Source organism: Fulmarus glacialis, unplaced genomic scaffold, assembly GCF_000690835.1.
Source record: "Fulmarus glacialis isolate BGI_N327 unplaced genomic scaffold, ASM69083v1 scaffold34635, whole genome shotgun sequence".
NCBI lineage: Eukaryota > Metazoa > Chordata > Aves > Procellariiformes > Procellariidae > Fulmarus > Fulmarus glacialis.
Window position 1 is genome coordinate 1,511 of NW_009211712.1, and position 15,130 is coordinate 16,640.

At 41.9% G+C, this 15,130-nt stretch overlaps 2 protein-coding genes across 3 annotated transcripts in view; one reads left to right on the forward strand and one right to left on the reverse strand.

The window, feature by feature from the left end:
* The first annotated feature begins 2,509 nt into the window (after nt 1-2,509).
* PISD (phosphatidylserine decarboxylase) lies at nt 2,510-12,339 on the forward strand. 2 transcript variants are annotated; one of them, XM_009577644.1, is made up of 7 exons: nt 2,510-3,172; nt 5,356-5,521; nt 7,605-7,841; nt 8,311-8,449; nt 9,382-9,528; nt 11,333-11,493; nt 11,806-12,339. In XM_009577644.1, the coding sequence occupies exons 1-7, from the start codon at nt 2,976-2,978 to the stop codon at nt 12,028-12,030; spliced, it is 1,272 nt and encodes a 423-aa protein (XP_009575939.1). In that variant the 5' UTR covers nt 2,510-2,975; the 3' UTR covers nt 12,031-12,339. The 2 variants fall into 2 exon arrangements, with proteins under 2 accessions (XP_009575939.1, XP_009575940.1); XM_009577645.1 differs by having other exon boundaries at nt 2,754-2,978.
* Nucleotides 12,340-14,811: 2,472 nt separating this feature from the next.
* The window catches only part of SFI1 (Sfi1 homolog, spindle assembly associated (yeast)), a 29,553-nt gene continuing 29,234 nt past the window's right edge, over nt 14,812-15,130 (reverse strand). Inside the window, 1 exon segment of the mRNA XM_009577646.1 lies at nt 14,812-14,919. Within this exon segment, the coding sequence (XP_009575941.1) occupies nt 14,812-14,919 (108 nt within the window).

The following is a 15,130-nucleotide window of genomic DNA, read 5'->3' on the forward strand; positions in this document are numbered from 1 at the left end:
GGGATTTACACCTGCTGGTAACTGCGTCTTTTATTTACCTAATATGGATTCTGGGTGAGTTCAGACAGGTGGGGGAGTTTGGTACTGATGTCCAACCTCCTACAAACCAACAATCATTCTTGTCTAAGCTAATAACACAGGCTTTGTGGCACTGCCTGCATCACAAGAAGTCCAGCTATTGAGGTGCCATTATATAAGTTCCTCTGTCATGAGCTGATTGATCACCAGTTCTTGTTTCTTTCCCCACGGAAAGTAGGTAAACTCAGGGCAGATTTTTCATTTCAGCCTTCTTACACTGTAGGAACTGTACATTGCATCTGAGGCAGCCACAACAGGGATGGCAACTTGCCATATATGTCAGCGTTTAAGCAGGACTCAGGTATTTGCATCTTCGTGAATGTAATGAGGTCAGTAGAACAGAACGTAAGAGAAACATAGGTCTTCTTACTCATCTGAACTCAGTTTTTTGACGTGGAGAAAAAAAAGCTTTTGACACCAATATTTCTCCCTTCTTGAAAACTCTCTTGCATCACCACATTTTTTGTTTTGAACTGAAGGGTGGTAGTTCCCACTGCATTGGGCTGTAGAACATTTCAATGTCCATTTGTTTTTAGGGAGCAGGTGAGCTATTTAACTCGTTCCATGCTTTCATAGAATCAGGCTTGTTCAATCTAGAATATAGTTTCTTGAAAATGTTTTGGGGGATAAGATTGAATTTCTACTGAAAGAGCGTGTGGATTTACTTCCCTTATCCTTAAGGGAAGAGTGCTGAAGAAAATGTAGATAAGACTTCTGTTTGCTCTGTTGTCTTTCTGCAAAGTCATGCATAGGTGAAGGTCCTCAAAAGAGGAGATTAGACCTTAGACCGGGGAGCAGGGTGCCAGCCTGGCCTGCAGGAGCGGGGCATGGCGGGGTACTGCGAGCTGCCCGGGTACTCTGCCTGCTCCTGCCGGGCTTCACCAGTGCCAAACGAACCAACGCTCTCCGCAGTTCTGTGAAGATGCTGTTTAGCGTGAAAACAATTTTCATTTCAATCTGATGAAGTGCCTTTTGAAACGATGTTGTCAGTTTAGCTTGTTTCTATTTAAAATGTAGTATTTAATGGTGGTAACTTCTAATGTTCCTGGCAAATCAAGAGAAATAGCCGCTCTGTGCTCCTCGTTGCTTTTCTTTGAATTTTGATGGGATTTGGGCAATGGCTTTCATCACTTTACTATACAGATGGCTTCATTTTTGTTGTGTAGGAGTTTCTTTTGCCAGCCAGAGAAAGACTGAACGATATTTTAAATAGGAAAACAAAATAAGTTGGCACAGGGCTCAGGGAGGAAAGAGTATGTTTTGAGTGCTTTCAGTTGATCTTAAATTTACCTTCTTTCAATTAACTGGATTTTAAAAAAATACGCAGTTGTTAAAAGTCAGCTTAAACAACAACATGCACATGGGTTTTGGAACTTCCTGAGATACAGAATACCATACAGCAATTTTCTTCCTGAAAAAAATACTCTTAATGCAGGGACTCCAGAGGTGTTTCTAGGGAGTATCTGTAACATTTGGAGTTGAAGGCCAATCAAAATACACAGTTCTTTCTAGAATATTTTCCTTTCGAGGCCTGAGTGGGATGCCATTAGCTAGTTAATTCAAGCTTTTCCTGCTGGCCCTCCCACTTCTCCTGCTTTATCTCTGATACAATACAACCCTTTCCCTCACATCAGAGCACCAGTGCTCATTTTGATCTACTCTATTAGGCATACAGCTTTCATGGTGTTTAGAGAGCTTTGGAAACAAGGAAATTTTTTTTTTTTTAAAAACCCAAACTTTAACAGAAAATGTTAAGTGAAATGGATAGCCACTAGAGAGTTAGCCCCTAAACTGTTCTGGGTATTTGGTTTAGTCTTGAGGTGAGATGTAGTAGCTGACTTCCACTTTCTGAACCAGGGGTCCAAATCCAGTCAACAGGAGATGCAGAAAATCTATGTTGGAGACATGGTCTGCAGGGTCGAAGAGGAAAATTTCCCTCTATCTATATTCAGAATGCTTAGATAGAAATACTGCAGCTTTTTGTCTTTAAAAAAACAAACCCAAACCAAAACAGCTTCCTCTATTCATGTTTTGTGTTTTAGTTCTACTGGACATAAAAACTGTGACAGTACTGAGAGTCACATAATAGACATGTTAACACTTCTTTTATACCCGATTCTCAAGCTGGCCCTAAAACTGGCTTTTTTCATTATGTATCTGGGTATTCGTAGAAGAATGTCCTTTACCTGCTCCCTGTGTGAATCTTCTGAAATGGAAAGAGACTTCAGGAGATGGATGTTGGTGTCTGGCAAGGCTTGTAAAATAGAAAGACGTTCCTTTCCTTTCTGTTTTCTTCTTTCCAAGCTGGACATTAAGAGCAGGAAAGGATTTTGGTGCCCAGCAGTCCAGAACTCTTTTAGCGGCAGCTGCTGCACTGCAGAATTGAAGCTGGGAATTATCTCCTCCTCTTCTCCACCCCACTCCTCCTCCCAGCCTCGGATTCAGACTGGCTCTGGGGTTAGCTGTGCAAGGCCAGCTGGCTGCTCATCTGACTGTAGTGCATCGCTGCCCAACAGCCTGAGACTGCAGGGTGTTTTTTGAGAGTTGAGTTTCAATGGCCACCCTGACTAGCGAGAAGCAAGGACTGCTTATACGGACAGCTCGTTTTTATCTTGTGCAGAGTCGGCTTTGTAGTGGGATGTTGAAGTATGACACAATGCCTGTTTGTTTGCAATAGCTGCAACCCTCGTAGCAGAGATTCAAGTGGGAAACAGAGGGGGAATCCAGAGACAAACCAGCGGGGGAATTAGGAACTGTGACGCCGTGTCCTCTCTCCTGTGCCGGAGCAAGCAAAGGAAAGAGAGGTAGAGGAAAAAAGACTGAGCCTTGCAACCAACTGTCACCCTGACGATGTGTCAGTCAAACACCCTGCAGGGACCAGATCTGCACACAGGGAAATGGTGAGATGCTATAAAGCTTTATCTAACCCTCCACCCTCTTGCTACAACCTCCGCAAAGTTAAAATTCATGTCCGGAGGCTGCGTTCAGGGAACGGCGGCAGCAGCAGCTGTGCCGGGGACCAGCACCCACAACTGGAGAGTCCAGGCCCGGCTGGCTCTGCCTGTGGTACACCAAATAGGAGAACTCGTTTCAGGTACTGTTCAGTATTTTCTGCTTTGCAGGAATGGTGACTGAAGGGAGAAACGAGGGAGGGGAGGATGGGAGGGTTTCTGGGCAGAAGGAGTGACAGCCATCTGCAAAGCTTTTGTTTGGCCTAATTACTATAAAGCTCCTTATGCATTGAATTGGCAGAGAAGGGCATGCTGTTATATGACAAGGGGAATGAGGAGGCTTTCATTCCTTTCCTTTCTACTCTGCCACTAGGAGAATAGAAAAATTAGTGAGGGACTGCTCTGAAACCAGGCCAAGGCAGTGAGAAGCCCGAGGGCTCCAGAGCAAGCTGCCAGGATGCAGCTCTGCAGGGATTGGTCCACGAGCGACTGCAGTGAAGGGGGGGAGAGCAGCGGGAGGGGGAGCAGGACCTCCGTGCTCGATGCTGGCAACCCAGCTCCTGGCCTCGCCAGCCCTCGAGCAGACTGCAGGCTGGTGGATGGTAAGGATGGGAGGAAGAACGTGAAGTCTCCCTTCCTATTCCCATGTCGAGTCAGTCCCACCTCCTGCTGAGAAAGCTGGCTTTACCTCTGCTGAGACAGCACTAAATCTCCTCAGGGTTTTGGGGTTTTTTTTTCCCCTTGCATTGTGATGCACAGATCATCCTCTGTTTTTTATTTATTAACTTGTGGAGCGAAAGAAGTTGTGCTCACTGGAGAAAAAAATCTCTGAGCCAAAAGCACCGTCGTGCATCCCAAAGTGGTGACAGTTGTACCTGCCTGCATGATATTTTAATTCTGATCCAAGTTTTGAAAAGAACATGTTGGCAAGAAAATTTCCTTTTACTTTCCCAGCTTCTTTCCATCTTGGAAAGACATACACAGTATTTATAGTTCATCCTTTGTATCATATAATCCAGCAAGAGAGCGAGCTGTTCAGAGCAGCCAGAGCGTACCACTTCCAGTTTGTGTGAGCACATAGCTGTATCCTGGTTGAGGCATACTGCCTTCAGCAGTGTGGGGAGAACAATCTCTTAGCCAGGATTTAAGACAGTGCCCAGAAGATTTGAGTATTTTGCCCTCAGGTAGGCAGACTTTCATTTGATAATGTGACCTTGGAAATGCCGATGGTTTCTTCATGAATAGAAGGCAAAGAATAAATGGGGACCTGAAGCGTCTCTCATCCAGACCTCCTGCAAGGGTCTGAACTGAGGCCCATGATGCCCTCTGCTAATAAGATGAGCAGCTTTTCTCTCTGAGAGTTACAAGTTCAACTTCTCCCCATGGCCATTTGTGCAAAATGAGTTTGCTCTCAGGACATCCACATTACAAAAAAATCATAGATGCAGTTGGTTATGAGGCAAAGGAGTTGGTTATTGGGCTATGGAGACAGATCATCTTGCAGCATTAGCAGTATTGGCTTTGTCCACATGTTCTCTGTTCAGAACCAGGGTACCCAGTGAAGGTTTTAAGACCTGGAAAGATGTCTTTTGGAATCAGTTATTTGAAAATTGTATTAATTAACTCAGGAGTGCCACTCCTGTTGTTTCTCAAATAAGTGCTTGTTTCCTGAAGTTAGTGAATGACCAATAGGTCTGTGTGAATTTGACTCCGAGGCACAATCTAGTCAAGATGCCTTCAAGACATGAACCCTCTGAGGGACCTCAATTTCGTAGGTTTCAAGGATTTCTTTCATCCTTAATATTGCCCCACCATACAGTTCTTATTAAAGTCCCAGCATCACAGATTCCTAGCTTTCATAATATTGTTTGCTGTCCACTTTGGCTATCCAACAGCTGGAGCAGTCACAAGAAAGGTTTTCTGGGGATGTAATCTTCTGATATTTGGAAGAAGAATCTTTGCTCTTTCTTACTTCCACTGTAAACTATCATGTTATGTTGTTAGTTGGATGAACCAGCTGTGACTTTGTTTTCAGATGTCACCTGCAAGTGATCTTGCCTTTAATTTTTGAGGGTTTCACTTATAAAATGTGACCTGTGAGAGTGAACACCATTTTTTGGACAGAGGATTTTTCTTCTTTTTTTTTTTAAGGTAAAGGTCTTCTATTTTGGGAAGGGGAAGAACTGACCAAAATAAAGGAGTAAAGGCTTGCAGAATCAATGTTTAAGTAAAGATTAGCAGGAATAAATCATCCCCAGCTGTAAGAAGCTGGTGGTTCTGAAGCTGAGATGGCTGACCCTCTTATGTTGTGTATGTAATCTTTCAGGTTGCAATTTCCCCAGCTGGCCCTGAGGCGAAGGTTGGGCCAGCTAAGCTGTATGTCTAGGCCTGCTCTGAAACTCCGTTCTTGGCCTCTGACTATTCTCTATTACCTTCTGCCTTTTGGTGCTCTTAAACCCTTGACCAGAGTGGGATGGAGGCCTATGAGCAGGGTAAGTGTGAGCAGGTCTCTGTTGCGCTTCGTGTATGTTAGCTGTTTTATACCGAAGGGAGCTGGCAGCAGCTGGTTGGAGAGATCCTTAATATAGAACAGCCTGATGATAACTAGTATGAAAGCAGAGAGATGCAATTCATGTTTCCCCTTAGTCTTTACTGTTCATAGTTGTGTTGACTAATTGCTTCACAGACAAGTGATTTTTTCAGTAGCAGAGAACTTCTTTGTCCTCTAATGGTCAAGGGTCTACCCAGGAAAATCAACAAACTTTTGACTTAAGTCAGTCACCTCAAAGTATCAGGCCTAGGATAAGGCAGACCAAAACGCTTCTCCAGTTCCCTTTCCTGGCCACAGTGAAATGGACTCTTGCTTTCTGTCATTTTTGCACAGAGAGGGTTTGTTCCTCAAGTTCTTTGAGCATTTGTAATACAGCCTGTCCAAATGATATGCAAATCTCTGCTCTAACACTGTTGAGAGCAGGGTGTAGGAAGCCTTGCACATGGATATTCTCTGCACATACGCCATTTCGGAATGCAAGAACCACACAAATATTTTGATTGACAACTGCAACAAAATTGTGGTTGACTATTTTGTTGAACAGCTGTTCTGTTTGATGCCATCAACTTGAAAACCAGGCTCTTTTGAAGAGAAGAGGCTACTAGGAAATATCACTTTTACAATTTTTGTGATTTTACAGTAGTAGCTGCATATTCTCAGTATTTGTGGAAAACTGAGCAAAATTGATTTTAGAAATTAACACTGTATTAGGCATTTCAAATAAACTGGCAAAACATTTTTTCTTCAGTACTTCAGCTTATATAACCTAAGGTACTGTTGATTCAGAAGTTTTTATCTGAAGTAAGATTAGGTTGGTGTTTTCTTTCTGAAATACCACTGTATTTTAATGTGATGCAGCATGGTGGTTTTTGAGTGAAATCTTAATTCACTGTATTTGATAGGATGGACAGGCTTTCAGCCAGTGTGTGCGTCTATTTGTGTTTATGGCTGTATTTTGCAAGACTTAATTATGAAGGATGTGATTAATACTGAGAATAAATGATGACTCTTACTAAGAAAAAAAAAACCTTTTAGTTGGGAGTTAGATGTAGCTGAGCTGCACTGTTCGAAAAAATTGTACCAGATTCAGCAGATAACTACTTCTTTTGCAAAACTGGTTTCAGAGGGTTCAATTCCCTTGGTCCACACACCCCCACCCCCTTGATTACATCACAGTCATATGAGCTTTTTGGCTGATACTAAGTACGACAAACCCCCAGAAGAGTTACCTGCTGGAATTACCAACAGGAAGACATTGTCATCTGTCCAGTTACATCAACAGCATATACCTCTTGCCAACATTGTTTCGTTTGTTTTACTTGCTACTAAAACTTAGGCTTTAGTGTAAGTCCAAAGGTATATTTCTACCTTTGGAATAAAGGAATAGAGGCGCTTTACTCTTGCAATTAGCAACTCCCATTGTTACGAGAGGAGTAAGGCTGGCGTAAGTTTATACTAGTGTAGCTGCATTCACATGGGTATGCTTCTTCGGTTGTACAAGTATCGTTAGAGCAGTACAATACTGGGATGTGGAAAACACCCTCGTTAATAGATGCATCTGAGAAGCACGTCATCAAACACTGAGAAACTATTTTTCAGTCAATTTTCATGTGGTTATTCACAAAAGTGAATATATTGGTAATGTTAAGCCCTTCTGATGAGTGTTCTACTAGAATATGTGAAATGCGTCTTTTTTTTCTGTAAGCCTCACATTGGGCAGTTTCCAGTAACTTGAATGTGGAGCTTCAGCCTGCAGGGGAGTGGAGATTCTGGCTTCAGTATAAGGTTATAGTAAGTTTCATCCTGTCCCTCATCTGCTCTCATCAGAATGGAGGGAGTGAGGATGAAATGCAGTGTTAATTTTTTGCTGACTTAAAGGCTACTTCGTGTGTGGTGTAACCCACTGAATTCAAAGGAGTGGTTAGCAGGAACAGTTTGATCATTTCTGTTTTACGGGGAGAGAAGTAAGAGAAAGCCATCAGTGGGAAGATCTGAATGACATGGTGGAATTCTTCTTTCTTCAGGTTGCTCTGTACAAATCAGTACCAACTCGACTGCTCTCACGAGCCTGGGGTCGCCTGAACCAGGTGGAGCTGCCTACGTGGCTCCGGAAGCCAGTTTACAGCCTGTACATCTGGACATTTGGAGTGAACATGAAGGAGGCAGCTGTTGAAGATCTGCATCACTATAGAAACCTCAGTGAATTCTTCCGCAGGAAGCTGAAACCACAAGCACGGCCAGTCTGTGGTTTACACAGTGTGGTGAGTAAAAGGAAACGAAGGCTTTATACTACACTACGTGCTTCCCCCCACCCCCCAAAGGAATGTGTCTGCTTTATGAGGAATGAATGAATTCATCGCGCTTTACAACTACCTGAAAGCACGTTGTAGCGAGGTGGGTGTTGGTCTCTTCTGCCAAGTAACTAGCGATAGGACGAGAGGAAATGGCCTCAAGTTGCGCCAAGGGAGGTTTAGACTGGACATCAGGAAAAATTTCTTTACTGAAAGAGTGGTCAGGCCTTGGAACAGGCTGCCCAGGGAAGCGGTGGAGTCACCATCCCTGGGGGTATTTAAAAGACGTGTAGATGAGGCGCTTAGGGACATGGTTTAGTGGGCATGGTGGTGTTGGGTTGATGGTTGGACTCAATGATCTTAGAGGTCTTTTCCAACCTTAATGATTCTGTGATTCTATGATTCCTAATGTGTTTCATTTTTTTCCTCTTTCCTGTAGATTAGTCCCTCTGATGGAAAGATCCTTAATTTTGGGCAGGTAAAAAACTGTGAAGTGGAGCAAGTAAAAGGGGTTACTTATTCTCTGGAATCTTTCTTGGGACCTCGCATCTCCACAGAGGAATTGCATTTTAGCCAGGGTGAGTTCTGCATCAGTTCTGCATTTATTCTACTCTGCCCTTTCAGTGTTTTCAGAGATCATGAGAAAAGAGATTACTTTTTTTTTTTTCCTTCCCCTCTCTTTCTCACATTGTCAGGAACAAAAGCAGCTCTGATTTTTGTTTTGTTTTATTTGGGGATAAACATGTCACTGTTCTAGCTCTTCTTTTTCTCGCCAGTGGCTTTATGGTGTCTTGCCTGGCTCATTCTGATTATCTGAATTTAATTGCTTGGTTCCTATAATTGACTGCAAGATCTGCCACTGTAATGAGGCTGTAGCGCTCCTGCTGTCAGACTGAAATGTGCCCAAGCACCTGGTTAGCAAAAATTGTATAAGCTACTCTGTTACAAGATTTATGCTCAAGCACTATACTTCTAATGACTTGTGCTATTACTGCTCTGCTGCACCTTGAGCACTGTCTCCAAAGCCTTGAGTTTCGATGAAAGCAAAAGGGGACTGGAGGGACTGAGTTCTGCAAACAGTAGGGTTATTTTCAACATGAACACAAATGAAACTAACACATTTTATAAAACTAGGGCCTCTTCACAAATTCTGTTCTTAAAAGGGTTGCTTTGAGAAAAATTCTGTTCTTGAAAGGGTAGCTTTAATAAAAATCCTGTTTCACTGGATTTCAGTTTATGCTCTTCTGTTTAGGGAAAAGCAATCTCCAAAATTAAGGAATTTCCAAAATTATTAAAACAATACAGGATCTAATTTTGTGGTAAAGAGAAAAGAACACTTTGAAATATTGGATTCCTGGATGAAGTGTATCTCTTTGTAGTCTCAACAATACATGTGGACTGCATTTAGTCCTCTGCTGTTATCACTGGTTCTAATGTAGACTGCTCGGCTGTGGTAGATGACTGTGTGAAGAATATCTTTAACCCCTTTCTTTCCGTGGTTTCTCTGCAGCCTCACCTGGTAACTCTTTTCAGCAACAACTAGTCACAAAGGAGGGGAATGAGCTCTATCATTGTGTAATCTACCTTGCACCAGGGGATTATCACTGCTTCCACTCACCCACTGACTGGAGAGTGTCACACCGACGTCATTTTCCAGGTAGGTTTCTGTTCCTAGAAAACGAATGCAGAGGAGCTATGGAGGGACGCACTGGTATGGGCCACTGCTGAACGAGACACGCCAGTGGAGCGGTTGTACAGTCACATGATAGATAATGGTAGAGAAGTGATTTGTCACAAATAGTAATGGATTTTATAGTAGTATAGTTTACCAGAACAAATCACATATAAGTGGTGAAAACATTAATATTGTACTCAAGCTGTTTTAGTTCTTTGAAATAACTGTCGATGCCTGCTGACCTGACTTGTTCCCAAACACAATTTGTTCAGTTTGCACCTGAAATACAGATAGTTCTGCAGATCAGAGCAAACAGTAGCCTAAAATATGATCTCTTCCTGTGCTTGGCAAAGAAGAGGCAACTAAACAGTTACACTGCCGGAGCTGGGCTCATATGTTTTTGTCCTCCTCTTTGCAGATCATCATACTCTAGTTCAGCAGATAACAAAAACGTTTTACTACTTGGTATCTAGCAAAAACCTAAGTACTTGGATTTGGTTTCAAACACCATGAGAGAGAGACAATGACCTGCCACAATGTTTGAAAAATCTGTCAAGTTCCAGATTGAGGCTAGGCCTTGACTGAAACAAAGGAGTATTAGTGAAATTATCAGATTCAATGCAGCAAAGCAGAGATGTATTTTATAGCTAAAAATGTGTGTAGTGAATATACCTTACTAAATTACTTTAAGGATTATGTAGGGATTTATATCTTTGAGGTTTTTCTGTAATAAACTTTTTTTTTAACTGATTCACATTATTAGTAATTCCTGGTCAGCTCTAGCTAGATAGCTACTGGGTTTTCAGCCACAGTCTCAGTAATCACTTATATGCATTTACCAAAGAGAACTGGAAGGGGCTGCTCTCGTGCACTGGATAGTTAACCAGTGAAACCTGTTCCTAAGCTGTAAAAAGTTTCTTTAGCTTCCTTTTAGTAGCCTGTAGCCTTTTGTTAGATGGATCTTATGTGCTTATTAGAAGGCTTCTTTCAATTCTATCTATCAGGGCTGAGACTAGGGACTGGCTCTGCCTTTGTCCTTACCCTGATCTCTCTTAAGGGCGTATCAGATGACAACAGTAGTTGTCATTTGCGAATTCGTAGATGACACTAGTGTGAAGTTGGTTGGTTACATCTTTGGTAGAGGAATAGCATCAGATAGTGTGGAAATGAGTCCCTGCCACCTCAGTTTGGTGATAGAGGAGTAGATATGACTGATGCTAGAACAGGCTTCAACAATGGCAGATATTTTGAAAGGGACTCCCACCCCAGATTTTGCTCCCTGCTTTAATGGCAGGCTTTCACTGTCTGGAAATGCAGTCAAGGTGAAGCTGTAGATGGGAATAAGTGAAAGCTGAGAGAGGTGGAGGGTACCGGTCAGCCTGAAAAGAACCATTTCCAGGTATGAAAATTTAAACCCTTTGCTCTTTAACAGAGAGAACTGTAGATGGTGCTCCAGATTGCATTCAAGCCTTACAATGAAGGATGAGCATGGTCTTTAGTTTCCGTGTGACTCTGCTAGGAGGACTGCAAAGTAATATGAGCCCTGCCCAAGAGCGTTAATCTTTCTGGACAGAAAACTAAAGATTATATCTTTTTCTGACCCCTTTGTTTTTACTACAGTCTCGTCTTTCATTTGTTCTGCCTAGCATTTGCCTCTCTTCCTACAAATAAGTGACAGAATTGCATAGTAGATCAGCTGCAGTTATACTAAAAATACCATTTAGATGGCATTACAATACTGCTACAAACCTGACAACTTAACTTGAATATTTTTTCACTGTTGCAGGCTCTTTGATGTCTGTGAATCCTGGAGTTGCTCGCTGGATCAAGGAACTGTTCTGCCACAATGAACGGGTTGTCCTTACAGGTGACTGGAAACATGGCTTTTTCTCTTTAACAGCTGTAGGAGCAACAAATGTGGGCTCTATCCGCATCTACTTTGACCAGGTGAGCAAGATAGTAGGCAGCTTTCTGGTTTTGATGGTCGAGATTGGTACAGTATAATAAAATAAAGTTACAAAAAATTTTTTAAAATCTCATTACCCTAAAATTAAGGTGTTTCACAATACTCGTGTTCTAAGACTGATTTATAGGGAGTCATCTCCAGTATAGACTATTTTTTTAATATTCCTATTGCACTTTCAAATTGTAAGTAAGTTCCTGCATTGGAAATGCCTGGATATCCACAGTCTACACCTGTGCCTAATGAATACGGAGTACTGACATCCTTAAATAACAGTTTCTTCCTTCTTTGTACAGGACTTGCATACCAACAGTCCATGTTACTCTAAAGGTTCCTACAATGACTTCAGCTTCATATCCAACAACAACAAGGAGGGAATCCCCATGAGGAAAGGGGAACATTTAGGGGAATTTAACTTAGGCTCTACGATCGTACTAATCTTTGAGGCACCCAAGGACTTCAAATTCCACCTCAAAGCCGGACAGAAAATCCGCTTTGGAGAAGCACTGGGCTCTCTATAGAAACTCTCTCAGCAAGAAGGTTTTCTATACAAAGGGACTCTTATCACACCACTGAGTGTTTCACTTAACCAGTATGTATCACTCAGCAGGACCTGGGTGAGGGAAACAGATGATGTCATTGCTATGTGAAACTTGAGAGTATTTGGTCTCTATTTACATGCTGCTGAATGCAGAAAGAGACTTGAATGACCACATATATGTATCAGGTACTGCTGCCTTTAAAGATATTGACCATGGAGGTTTCTGTCCCACCCTGTGCCTGTAGTCTTTCATGTTCTCCCCTTGATGTGCCACAGGATAATTATGTTCTTAGAATCTGTAAGTCCCTTTTAAGCCTTCCTAGGCTGTGCCGGTGCAATGGGGAAGGTGGAGGTAGAGATTAGCTGTATTTAAAGGGACATTGACAGGCTGAGTCAGACCTTGTACCTTATATCTGCAATGTCCATTTTTCAGACCTTGAGTAAAGAATGTGTTCTCATATTTACTTCATTCTGACACTCTGCTGAAGTTCTTATATAAAGGCAGCCTGTGAATGCACAGAGCACCAAACAGTTGAATGGGCTAGTATGGCTTCACAGTCCAAACTAAGCAAAATGTACGACAGACAGCATCGGTACAATAAATTACACGCATCCAGGTTTTCTACTGTTAGACAACTTTAATTCTTTTACCTGACGTTATCCCTTTAAAAATGGACTTTGCACTGTATTTTAAACCTGAACACACTGTGTCTACATTCCATATGATGAAACTGGTCATCTCAGGATTTTCTTTAAAAAAAAAAAAAGGCAGACAAAGCTGTGTGTCCTGTTCCTAACCATGGTTTTATTTTGCAATTCCAGGCCTTAAAGATTTTGTTTGTATGAGAGACAGTTACTTCACCTCTTGGGGTTAGAAGACATAGGGGATGTTTTTCTTCTGTGATGCAGTGAGAGGGCAGCCAAAATACTGTACTTTCTGCTATCTACCTTCATTGTTGTATTGTCACTAAATTCTTGAAGAATTACTTTTTCTACTTAAAGAACAGTTTCAGATACTTCAGGACCAATTTTTATTGCACGGAGTGAAATGCCCTATGCACTGACTGTGTATAAAGATATTATGGATCTTTGAAGCAATCCCAGGTTGCCTCCCAGGTGCCAACCTGGCCATCCTATAATGGACTGGCAACAATGTCATCTTACTCAAAATACAAAAAAACCCCACACCTGCTCTGACTTCTGCCCTCATACTTAACGCTAGGAATGCGCTGGGGGCTGAAAGCTCTATGCTGAAGCAAAACTTTACAGCCTCTTTGTAACTTCATGTCAAGAGTTAACACCTTGGATCTGTTGAATGTGGCACTACATGGCACTGACAGAAACTGGTGCCAAAGTGAAGAAGAGGAATTGAGTTTTAAAGCGATGTATCAATTGTTTTTAGAGAATAAACTGTTTCAAGTCCAGGCACTCAAGTGGACATGCATATGAATCCTGCCTTTCTGCTCTCTGAAAGATTTCTCATACTACTTCCTTGCTTGAGCCTTGGGTGTTTTTTCTGCTACTTCAAGGAGATGGTAGGCTTTGACCAGCTCTGATTTCCTAAAGAAAAACTTATCTTCTTTGTATGCACTGCAGAAAATAGAACATAATTTTGTTGTACAAATGTCCAGTTTGCCAAGTCCTGTATGCTTAGCTTGTCATGAGGAAAGACGGGATGATAAACTGCCTCTAAGTAATGTAGCCCAGCCATGACTCAGATGATGGTGGCTGTTTGGGTGACAAGCAGGAGAAAATTCATTTGGCTCCAAGAGTCAATGTTTCCTCACTTTACATAGGGAGGAGTTTGAAAGCTTGAAGTGGCTCTCAGCCACCTATCTTACTAAACTTCTTGGCATTAGCAAGTTTACTCCTGCAGCAGTATATTACCATATACAGGTTATAGAAATGTGCACTTTTTTAAATCATTGAGAGTGAGAAAAGACCAAGGCAAACATCAACCCCAAGCGGATAAAGCTATGACTAGCCTTTTGACTAAACTTTCAACATCATGTTACCAGCAGAAAGCAAATTTGTTCCAGTGGATGAGAGAAAAGACAACTGAATCTTCTGCCCCTTTTCCACTGGGGCCTATGGCATCCAGATACAGCCAGAGCAACTTTAAGCTTTAATTTCAGCCACAGTATCTGAAGGTTACTGTTAGCCTAGTTATGGAGGACAGGTTACCTGATGTTTGCTTTATTAGAAAACTAAGGAGGAGGAGAGGATTCAGCATGCTTGTGGCCGTTTTTGAGATGGTCTTAATACTGTGCAGAACTAGCTGATTAACAAACATTACTTGTTATGCAGTGGTCAGCAATGAGCCCTGGAAGTGAAAGCAAAGTTCCTAGAGGGTACTGATAATGCTGTGAATTTCTCCTGCATGGAGAATCCATTTAATTCTTCAACTGTATCAGTAGCACAGTATTTTTGTATGTCAAAGTGTATGACTTACAGACATTAACTCATTTAATTGCAAACATTTTGAAATAAAGAGTCTTATCAGTGTTGCTTATCTTTCTGAAATGTCAGGGTAACCTAAAGTAGGTATTGTGAGCGCAGCATGAGGTATGTTTAGCTCCTGTTTGGTTTGGTTTTTAACCAGCTGTAGTAACAAAACAAAACAAGCAAAAATATTTATGTTAATTTATAAAATAAAAATACCATACATAGACTAGGAGAATTTATACATCTCTTTTATCCTCCCCTGCTATGAAAGGGGCAAAAAGTCCTACCCGTGAGCTGGAAAATTGGTTCAGATGCATTATATATCCAGAGCAATCTGGATATCACGCAGGCGGGCAACCAGGTTCTGCACATGATGTCTCTCTTTCAGTTGTGCTTTGGTGAGAGCGTTGATCCTCACCTGCAACTGAAAGTGAAGACAATTGCGTAAGTTGTTTGTACCACAAGATAGCATTTAGTCTTTTTGACAGAGGAAGAGTGAATGAGCTATAGCAGCCTTTACAGTATCCCACTTAAGAACTATTAAGTGACAGGATTGTGTCACTCAGGAGCAGCCAAGTACTGGCTAGCTTTAGAGGTAACCGTGCAGTACCCATACACATGGCTGTATGAACTTG

Coding starts and splice junctions, on each gene's coding strand:
- PISD (XM_009577644.1), top strand. CDS start 2,976: ATGGTGAGATGCTATAAAGCTTTATCTAACCCTCCACCCTCTTGCTAC. Junction 5,522..7,604: donor GATGGAGGCCTATGAGCAGG/GTAAGTGTGAGC, acceptor TTCTTTCTTCAG/GTTGCTCTGTACAAATCAGT. Junction 8,450..9,381: donor GGAATTGCATTTTAGCCAGG/GTGAGTTCTGCA, acceptor GTTTCTCTGCAG/CCTCACCTGGTAACTCTTTT.